This window comes from Lipotes vexillifer, unplaced genomic scaffold, assembly GCF_000442215.2.
Source record: "Lipotes vexillifer unplaced genomic scaffold, Lipotes_vexillifer_v1.1 scaffold443, whole genome shotgun sequence".
Classification (NCBI taxonomy): domain Eukaryota; kingdom Metazoa; phylum Chordata; class Mammalia; order Artiodactyla; family Lipotidae; genus Lipotes; species Lipotes vexillifer.
Window position 1 is genome coordinate 661,260 of NW_006779163.1, and position 11,160 is coordinate 672,419.

The window sequence follows — 11,160 nt, forward strand, 5'->3', positions numbered from 1 at the left end:
GGGGGGGGGGGGAACCACCACGCCGGGCAGAGCGCTGGGCCCGCGTCACGCACGCAGCACAGCCGACTTTCCAATTTCTCAATTGGCTGCCTTTTGAAACTACCCACAGGCACTTAGATGCTGAAGAGTTGAGCCCCGTGCCCCTGCACCTGTACCCCCCCTCATCCATAACAGCCTGGACCACGTTTCAACCCAAGGTCCACACACCCTGGCAAAAGCTTGCCCTGTCCCATCACTGCCCACACGCTGCCCATCTCCACTCTGTGGCTGCAGATCTGGAGACCGTATCTAGCTAATGCAAAGATCCACAAAGGCCGAAAAGCAATTCATTTTCAAAAAGGGGAAAAGTCTAAGTTAACAGAAAACGTAAGGCACCCTGGGCCGTCTGCCCCACCCTGAATCGACTGTGCACAGGTACCTGGATGCTGCTGGCGATCTCACTGGTCAGGGCCACGTGCAAAATGATCAGGGGCTCCCCCGGGGTCGAGCAGTGAGAGAAGAAGTAACACCTTCTGTAGGGCCCCACGCGCCGTCTCATGTCCGCCCAGCTTTTAACGGGATGCACAGCCTCAGCCCTGATGGCAACGTTATGAAAGGGCAAAGACAAAAGTACAAATCACAGGTTAAACAGCCGCGGGGCTGATTCTTACTCGTATTGTTCACTCACGTCACAGCAATCCTTTAAATACAGCTTCAGCGGCCTCTGCGGGAAATTCAAAGGTCATCTCAGCGAGAAACGGCGCTGACTGAGAGGAAGCACAACTGGTGACCGTTTTACACACAAAACTGCGCTCTCATCCCCGGTCTTAAGACTTGCTTGCCAGGCCCCGGGGGAGCAGGTATGTGGCAGATTTCAACACAGAGACCTGACCAGAGGCCTGTCACCAGACATCCTACGTCTCTTGCTTCCTCTGAATCTCCGCAGTTTGAAGTCCGCGCTGCCTGAGGACACACATCGCCTGGCTGCTTCCATTTGTCCAGCGACCTCGGCCACCGCTGTTTTGTTTCAACATGCGACATGGCAGCATGCTACTGTCGGCCAGCCTGCATTTCACTGTGTCCGGGGGAAGGTGGGAATCACGCACCATACTGTGAATTTGGAGATTTTATCCAAGGGAGACATTTTCACAGCTGGTTGAGACAGACGGTTTTTGAGTTACTAATGCCAATGCTTGGGTCCAGTGAACCCAGGCAGCTCTGATCATGGGGTCGTTGGGGAGACGCGGGCCTGAGGGCTTTAAATATGAGGACGTGACCGAGACCCCAAGCGCAGGTTCACTGGCACAAGGACCGGCTTCCACCTGTGCCCCTTCCTCCTCCATGGTCTTGGCATCACCTGCTAGGACAGCCACCTTTGTGGATCCTGCGTTTGGGTTTTATCAGGCTTGGAGCAAAACGTACACGGGAAGGAGACTGGCTTTCCGCTGAAACGTAAGAAAAGCAGAAACGTCATAAATACTTACTCACTGATTTTCTGCAGCATTTCGCACGGTGAACGCCAGGTGACCCGCTCCAGGTTCAGGAACCCGGAAGAAAACCATTCTGAGAACATGCTTTTCAGCACCCCGTTCATTTCCTGAAATGGAGAGGGGGGAGTGCTGGCCTTCTGAGGGAAAGACGTCCACCCCGTCCCCGCATCGATGCCAGCACTGGGAATTCGACACGAAAACCTGATACAGAAGACGAGCGGGCAGGATGAGGCTGCTCTGAGGCAGCTCCACCGGGCCCTGCTCTCGGCCACGACACACTGAACTCAGCTCTACTCCCTCCCTCCCTCCTTCCACCTGTAAGACACCTGGGTTCCACCTGAGCTAAGTCGCCCAAATCAAATAAAGTGTGCCGATGCATTCGCCGCCGTGAACACAGCTGCACACGTGGCGTTAAGCTGACGCTGAACGGCGTCTCGTGCAGGAAAGTCCAACACCCTCTCAGGAACATTCTCTGGCTCACCAAAAACACGCTTTCTTGTTTCCCAAGAGGAACGAGCACTGGGTCCCGCGCCCCACATTTCGACAGCTCTCAGGTGTGTGTTTCCCTATTTTCACATCTTGGTGGTCAGGACACCTTGTTCAAATGATGGCGGGTCACAGTTTAATCGGCAGCATTTTTTCCTCCCTGAGTGGGCCGTAGAATAATAGTGCGTCGGGCAATCCATGCATTTAGAATTGATGACATTATTCTAATTTCACTTACTTATATTTATTCCACTTCCCAAAATGATCTGAGTCAACTTTACCATCAGAGATACAGTTTCGCACTGAAACTTTTCAAGCAAGAATAGAACAAGAGGTGAGTAAGGAAAGGAGAGGACACGATGCAGGGGCAGAACCATCCCAGTTTAGTCTGTGGTGACTGCTGACCATGTAACAGTGGTAAGCTTCATGACAGCCAGAGCGGAGGGGATGTCCAGGGCAAGAGACAAGGCTGTTGTTCCTCAATGGCTGCGTCCCTTTTCCCCAAATCAACAGAAGCTTCACTTTTTACCCGGGCACGTGACTGTTCAGAATAAAGTTTGCACTGCCGCTAGGGCTAATCATGTGACTGAGTTCTGGCTACTCAGATGTAAGCAGAGGTATCCTGCAGCAGCTTCTGGGAACCTTGAAAGATGGCAGGAGCAGCAAAGGGCTGCTCTTTCGCTTTGTCCTTCCCACTGCAGGGAAGAGATGTCCTTCCATCTTTTTCTTTGTCCTTCCCACTGCAGGTCGGAAGGCGATGTGATGGCTAGAGCTGCAGCAGCCATCTGGGGCCATGAGGTAACTTTGGGAATGAGGTTTTCAGGGAAGAGCAACGAACAGAAGTCTGGGTCAACTGAGGGCACCGCAGAGCAGGATTAGCCCTGGGCTGCCTGCCTCCAGACTTCTTCATGAAAGACAAACTTCTCTTATTCAAACCACTGTTGTTTTGAGTCTCTGTTCATTATAGATGAACCAACAGATACACTGCTTATTATTATTGAATAACAGCAAACATCTCAGTATGTCTGGTACAGAACTGACCTTATGAATCCCTGTATAAGAATCACAAAGACCATGATGGATAACACCTGTAAAACTGTACACAAGCTATAAAACTGTTATAGGGCCATTTCACATTTTAATCTCTGGTAAAAGGTCAAAGGACTCAGAACCTTATCACTTGAGGATAAGTTGCAGGCATGGGGGTGGGTGGCTCAGAAAGGGTTTCAGAATGAAGCGAGGTCCATCTTTAAACACTGAAGGCCTAGGGCACACAAGAGGCCCCATGGGGGCAAGGAGAGGGAGCAAGTCCAGGACCAACAGGGGGAAGGCACAGTCAGACTCCATGTAAAGAAGAGCTTCTGAGGAGCTAGGGCTGCCCACAGAGGTCCTCCTGGGAGACAGCAGCCCTCCCCACGGGAAGAGACGAGCACAGGGTGGGCAAGAACACGGTGGAGATGTTTTAGAAAGGATTTCCAGGTCGACAGGCGACTGGACCAGATGACCTCTGTAATTCCTCTTAACTTTTTTTTTTTTTTTTTTTTTTTTGAGACGGGGTCTCGCTATGTTGCCCAGGCTGGAGTGCAGTGGCTATTCACAGGCGCGATCCCACTACTGATCAGCACGGGAGTTTTGACCTGGGCCGGTTCACCCCTCCTTAGGCAACCTGGTGGTCCCCCGCTCCTGGGAGGTCACCATATTGATGCCAAACTTAGTGCGGACGCCCGATCGGCATAGCGCACTATCGCCCAGAACTCCTGGGCTCAAGCGATCCTCCTGCCTCAGGCTCCCAAGTAGCTGGGACTACAGGCGCGCGCCACCGCGCCCGGCCCTCGTAACTCTTTATCCCATGGTCTAGTCTCCTTTACTGGCCTCTCAGCTCTGTAAGGGCAGAGGTCATTTCTGATTTAGTCCTCTGGTTCTCAAAGCCATCAGTGGGGTCCTCCATGTGGAAGATGATTTAACAGATTGATGGCAAATGAAAACGAGAAGACAAACTGGAAACAGTGACCAGGAAGTGGCAGGAAGGGAGAAGGGACGGCTCACCAGGCAACACAGAACGGCTCCTTATAAAACTGTATTTCCTGCACTGACTACAGTGGTCCTCAGTCTTCCTGGGGTCCTCATACACTCATGCACATGTGCTAAAAACTGGGGACACTCTCCCCAGAAAAATGCAAACACATTAATAAAACTCTGCACACAGTTTCCTGGGGTTCATGGACCCCTTTGAAACTCAGTTCCCAACCAGGTTCCCCAGGTTGGGAACCTCTGCACTGAAAGGTTAGGAGCGGACCAGCCGAGTTCCACGTAGGATGTACATGGAACTCTATGGCATCTCTACGAGACGCACAATAGGAACAAGTTGGAAAAATCTGCCTTTGGCTTTCATTCAGTATCGATTACGAAAGGAACGGTCTGGCTGACGGAAGCGCCTCTTCTGCAAGTCCCCTCGTTCTATTCTGGGCTACTGACAGCTATAACGTGGGACACTGGACACGAGATCCAGGAATCTAGGTTAAAGGTTACATATCTCCACCGCCCAGTGCTAACAGGACCGCAGCTGCTCAGGCTGGAATTAGGTGCCGAGGGCAGCAAGGCTACCGGATCTCAGACAGCAGGAGGGAGAGGAATTGTGTATGCGTCATGCTCAGTGATTGAGAAATCATTTATCAGCAACCCAGGCCTCAAAAATACGACTGCTGGGACAACGTTCCCATCTACAAATGAGTTCATCTCTTAGTCTAGCTAAGTGCAGAATTTAGTAGAACCACGAGGACCACCAGGTTAACTTCAAAACAGGACAAGACACCAGAGAAGGTTAACAACAAACCGTGGTGCGGCTGGGCGCTGCAGTGGTGGCGTGGGGACCCTGCCTGATACGAGTTTGGTCCCTTCTCCAATGTTCCGCCTGGGCTTCTGTTAAGATTCCCACAGGTCTCACCGTCATTTCTACATTCAAATCGCCCATCGTTTCCTAAATGCCAGCTCCCTTCTGCTGCCCACAAATATCTGACAGTGCCCAGACCCTCTCTTAGAATGGGAGTCCCCTCGGCTTCACTGGGGATTGTATCTGTAGAGACTGAACTCTTCAACCCCAAAGGGCTTTTGGAAATAACTCCTCTGCAGAAAAACAAAAAGCCTGTAAACTGCACACACAAGAAGCACGTGCCTGCCTGCACACCGTGTACCCCGCTCAGGAGCTGGACACACAACCGCAAGTTCACAGGGCGTCTCGTTGAGGAGAGCAACTGACGCGTGGACTGGATTCACACCTCAGAGCCCAAAGCCCACAATTCCCCGCCTCGGGAAGGAACACGCAAACCCGGACTTATGGCCACGTGTCCAGGCATCATAATAAGCCTCTCAACTCACTTGGAACTTCAACAGAAGAGAAGAGCATTTTTAACAAAAAGAACATTTGATCTTGGAAGCAAAGGGACCGTTTCTTTTCCTGGTGTGATTAAGATGCTTTGTGGATTTGGTATTACCCACCCCGGCCCAACACTGGATGACTGATTTATTGTTCTATTTCCTAAGATTAAAACTCGAGATAGGGGGCAGGGGTCCTGCGATCAGAGAATTCAAGGACATTGACAAGTCCCTTTTCTACAAATTCCTTAATTATGAAAACAACTAAAATCCCTTTCTTGGGATAAATCCATTAAGATCAATTCACTTATGATAATCAAGAAGTGCTACAAAGCGGCATCAGAGGGACGGACCAACGCAGTAGAGACTTGGGATGAATCGGGAAGTCCCAGGCTGGCCTCTAAGACGCTTAGGCTTCTAACGACCTTTTAACTGATGGGCAGCAACGTCCATCCTCTCTGCAGCTGATCTGCTATCTTGAAAACCACAGCAGCCATCTGACGTTTGCTGGGTTGTAAAAACTTTCTACACAGCACTTGCATCTTCCCAGCAAACAGACTTGATAGCTTGACTCTGAACTTCCTATCAGGAAGGACTAAGAATAAGAAAAGAAACCTCACCCGATTTAAAATATCCAAGAAAAGAGACCTACCCCTGCCTGGCCTTCCGCCTCAGGCTGCACGCTGGGCTCCACTCAAACAGAAGCGTCAGCCTCTGGATTCTTCCCGTATTTCCAATAATCACAGCCCTCGTTCAGAGACCAAGATCTTGACAAACTGCCCTCATTCATAACTGTGTTTTTAGCCAAGCGCCACAGTATTTTCAGAAGAGAAGCAGGCTGCCCTTGGGCAGACTGACCACTACCGCCTCAGCAGCAGAGCTGGTTGGCCCAGGACAGTTAAGGGACGTGGCTACGATCACCTAAAATCACGCTTCGAACCAGCATAACCGGGGCCTTCCTTCCCCACCTGGTGCGTCTTCTGCTGTACCCACTGTTCCGTATGAGATGCCCAGTCAGCATCCCTTTGGGCCTCACACATGCCAGTTATTCTAAGGATGCCTTTGTGCTCACAGGATTCAGCAAACAAGAAGCTGTGAGGGAAGCAGGGGACTGAGTCCACTCCAGGGCAATGCCCACGCCTGAGCCCACAGCAGCTCTCGTTCACCTGACATTAGCTGGCAGCTCCAAGGTCAGCAAGGGCCGGGGAGAAGCACACCTGTGTGATGGGGTGCCGTGTGCACAGCAAGGGGTGCTCAGGTCTGCTACTCCCTGCCTCCTGGGCGTCCCGCGGCATCCTAGGCCCCTGGGGATCTGTGGCTCCTGCGCTGAAGCTCGAGGGCCAAACTGCTGGTGGTTTCCAACACTGGATTCCTACAAGCGAAAAGCTCTAGCTTTTTAACCACCTCTTTAACTTGGCTGCAAAATGCAGAATGAAACAAAAATGGAATCAAGATGGACCACACACGTTAAGTGATTCTGGCGATTAATTACAATATCAGATCCCAGTGACGATTTCTACGGGTCAAAAAAAAAATCAACTCTGAATGTTTTGAATGATAGGGATAAAAAAACATTTACGTAGCCACAAAGAGCAAAGGGGAAGGGGAACAACACATTTAGCTACTAACGGTTAGAGGCCCTCGGGCTAAGGGCAGGATTTCTAGGTAGAGAAACGCAAGAGGTGTGATGGAGCCACCTGAAAAGGCTTCTGCACCCAGCGTGTCCAGACCATGCGCAGAGGCCAAGGTCAGTCTAGGGTCACTCACCCTCTGCCTGAGACATATCTTGATTCCACGTGACTTTGTGCCTTTCGGTTGGTGATGTTTCTCCCTTACGTGTGTGGATGGCCTTGGTTATAAAACAAGGGAACCCTGAACGTCTGAGGACATGGTGTTGCTGGCAGCTCTGGATCTCCCTGGGGCCAGCTCCCCTCCCACAAGTCAAATCTTAAGGTCACAGCTTTGAGCTTTGATGATGTCCCTTCTCAACCTCATAACCAAGAGTCTTCTCTTATATGTGGGGAAGAGTAAGGAAACGAGTCCAGTTATGTCTCACAGAATCGGTTATGTCTCACAGAATCAGGAATCCCCCAGGACAAGGGCGGTCCCAACGTCTGCTAGGTTCTCTCTCTCTCTCTCTCTCTCTCTCTCTCCTCTCGGCCGCACGGAAACCTTCCCTGGACTCCAGGTTCCGTTCCAGGCTCAGGCCTCTGAATGGAGCAGTCTGACCTCAGGACGAATGGGAGTGGTTAGCTGCCGACTTCGCCAGATGGCAGGGCACGCGGGAGTCTATCTCACGCTTCATTCACCATTTTGCTACGCAAGACGAAGGTCCCAGTTTTCAAGGAGCTGATCATCCACTTGCAGGGGAAAAATACATTTCAAACAACAGATTCTGTGGTTAATGTATCAAATCCAACTGAGTGGTACAATTACGTATCTATGAAGCCCAGAACTGGGTGAGGCCACCCTGAGCTGGAGCGGCTGGAAAAGCCTAGCAAACGAGCTGGGAGTGCAGGTGGCTCTTTTTCTAACAGGAATCACGCAGGGGCGCGGGTTCAGGAACGTTCCATCCAGGAGCCAGCTTGGCTGGAGAGGAGGGTCCGTGGAGGGGAGCGAGTAATGCTGGGGGAGTGGGAATGCGCAGGATGGCTGGTGGGCAGCAAAAATGCCAAAGGAAAGCCACCGAATGCCATCCTCCTGGCCACGGAAGGTTTGATGATTTTTCAACACAAGAGCAGAGACTGACCTGAGGTTTCGGAAAAAGGTGGGTGCTGAGGTTGCTGATAAGACGGAAGCTTACACAAAGTCTTGGAAAGATAAACACAGTCACAACTAAGAGAATATTAAACTCCTGACTCAGTGAAAGTAAATAAAACAAAGCCATTCATCAACTGGGTTGTTTTACCTTCCCTTCAGTTTTATAGAAAAAGGCAAATCTAAAAGAATAAGCCCATTTTCGACCTAGTTAGGTTGTCAACTAAGAGAGTTGGTGTGCCATGATGAAGAACACACCGTGGAGTGTAGAGACAGCGCTCTTAACAGCTCTGTGCTCTGGGCGCTGCAATGGGCCTCGACAAGCTTTAATCACCTCATCTGTCAAACAGTCACCACATCTTGCTGAGGATGAAATGAGCAAGTGCGTGAAAGGCACTCACACATACCGTGCCCGCCCCCAACCCTCCCCATACTAGAAGGGAAGCTTCTGGACCAAGTGATCTTGGAGCCTGAGCATGCCTGGCACCATACAGACAGCTGATGAATGGCTGAATGGATGGGTGGAGAGTTTCATTTGGGGACAGGTCACCTACCCAAAAGACATCCTACTTTGGATTAGGCATCCTAGGATTAGGATTAGACATCCTAACTAATTCTCAAGCCTCCTATGCAATGAGAATTAAGTTTCAGAAGGCTTTCAGGAGCACTTGTCTCTGCTTCAAGGAGGAAAAAACAAAAGGTCTGCTTGGATTGCACACTAAACCCAAGCCTCTCTTGGGAGGAAAAAGATGGGTATGCACACAGTGTGTGGAACACAAGGTCTCAGCCATTCAGATGGGGATGTAGTTGGGAACATGGCCAATTCAACATACTGGGATTCCAGGACTGATTTGGTGCCAATGCAATAAACAACTGAGGTTCTCAGCCTGTGACTCTTATAGCGGAAGGCTCACTGGCCGTAGGTAATACTTAGCATTGTAGATTAGCCAGCTATTATGAGCAATCAAATCATAGCTACTATTATCACCCTGAGATTAACCCTATCCTAACTACACACAATTTTATGCGTCTAGGGCTACGTAGCCAAGAAAGATAAGAAGGTTTCTGATAAACACCATAACTCACATAACATGATGAGGATATAAAGTGTAGAGCAAAGAACCTGGGAAATGTGGATTTGGGTGGATGATCGGAGACATACTTATTTGCTCTGAGGACCTGGTCAAGTCACGTGACCTCACATGAGAGGTCGACATGTGGAGACACGCTTATCACCTCCCCAAGGGTGAGGCAATGAACGTAAAAACCGTTACGCCAGTGTTAAGAGTTCTTAAAAGAATCGTTCAACTGTTCAATTCTTTTTAAAGCCAACTGCACCTACTAACCTTCTGAATGCCAGAACATTTACAGCATTTTTGGTTTACTAAAAGAACAAGTTAGTGGTCCCCCCATATTTAACATCAATAGTAATAAAAGGACTATATCCAACTATCAGCCACCTTTCAAGTCATCATTATTTAAATCTTAATCTATTTATTCACATCTAACCTGAGCTCAACTGTGCTAAACGCCTGATTTCCTCAAGAAGTCAACTTAGAATCCTATTTTAGGGCTGAACTCAGGAAGGTATACCCTGGTCATAGTTATAAGGCAGAGATAAAATAGAAGGCATCCAGACCCCTAGGCGGTGGCAACCTCGAGTTCTAGTCACCTTTGTACGTTTCACAAGACCTTTTAGGACAAGGGCTTACACAGTGGGTCCTGCGACTAACGTTTACTGACCCCATCCAGGTCTTCAGAAAGTTACCGGATGCTCGGTTCGGTCCGCATTCAAGTGTACCACATGGACGAAACCTCTCAGGTAAAAGAATGAAAAAGAGATTTTACGGAGCACGCTCATCAGGAACGAGGCGTGACAGTCACCTGGAAAGTACGCGAGGGCCGAGTTTCTATAAAGACGAGGCGACGTGAGCCTAGAGGGAGGCAAGGACTGGGAAAGCGTGGGAAGGAAGGGGACAGGGTTCGGGGGCTCTGACTCGGGGCGAAGTGTGCGCGGCTCCAGGCAGGGGAAGGTGGAGTGCTTGGGGCTTGAGGGGCGGGTGAGGACGACATGGGGAGAGCCGCCAGGGGTCGGGGGCGGCCCGGGCGGGGCCTTACCCGGACGTGCGGTCCCTCCATCAGCTTGAGGGCCTGAGCCTCGAGCAGGTCGGCCCGCAGCTGCACCAGGAAGCGCACGCCGCCGTCCAGCTTGCTGATGTGGTGGAAGAGGCTGCGGTAGCGCGGCACCAGCGCGTAGCGCAGCCGGTCCTCTGCCTGCAGGAGCACGGCCGCCTCCCGCGGCTGCTGGAGCAGCTGGAGCACGGCGGCGCTCTGCTCGGCCACTTGGCCGTGGTCCACGCCGAAGCCCCGCGCCAGGCGGCCCAGCAGCTCGGCGCGCTCGGCCGCCTCAGCCAGGCCGCCGTAGAAGCTCACGAAGTCCGCGCACTGGTTCTCCGCCGGCGCCGGCGTCTTCTCGCGCAGCCCGTAGGCCGGCATCGCGGGCACCGCACGGTGCAGCAGCTCGTCCATGGCCCGCTCCAGGGCGCCGGCCGCCGTCGCCCGCCCGCTCGACAGCCGGCGTCCGGGCGGCCGCAGGGGGAGCCGCAGCCAGAGGACGAGGAGGCGCCCAGCCGACACACTCGGCCGAAGGACTCGCATGGCGCAAGGATACAGCTGCCTGGCGAACGCCAACGCCGCCGCCGCGCTTCCGGCTTCCGGCACGCGCCAGTCCGGTTGCCCGAGCCCGGGGGACGGGCGGGGCGGCGACCAATCGGAGGGAGGAGCGACGGGGGCGGGGCGGAGTGCGGCGCGAGGCCAAGTGTGGTCAAAGGTAACCCGGCCGGCGACCAATCGGAGGGCCGAGCGACGGCGCGGGTGGCGACTTCAGGGGAGGCCTGTGCCCTGTCATCTAGCCACCCAAAGTCACCGCCTCAGTCCCTCTCCTCTAGGGCCGAGCTCTCCAGCCGCAAGGAACATCACGGTCACCTAGGGAACCTGTTACGCACGCAGATTCCTGGCCCTACTCCGCAGATTCTGATCCAGTGTGTCTGGGGAGGAGCAGAGCAATCTGCGTGCC

At 52.2% G+C, this 11,160-nt stretch overlaps 1 protein-coding gene across 1 annotated transcript in view; it reads right to left on the reverse strand.

Annotated features, from left to right (window-relative positions):
* MLYCD (malonyl-CoA decarboxylase) overlaps positions 1-10,756 on the reverse strand; it is a 17,190-nt gene extending 6,434 nt beyond the window's left edge. The window contains exons 1-3 of the mRNA XM_007452527.1: positions 10,203-10,756; positions 1,464-1,576; positions 419-575 (exon numbers count right to left, since the gene is read on the reverse strand). Of these exons, the coding sequence (XP_007452589.1) occupies positions 419-575; positions 1,464-1,576; positions 10,203-10,742 (810 nt within the window). The 5' untranslated portion in view covers positions 10,743-10,756. The remainder of the gene's footprint in view (positions 1-418; positions 576-1,463; positions 1,577-10,202) is intronic.
* Between the last annotated feature and the right edge of the window lie 404 nt (positions 10,757-11,160).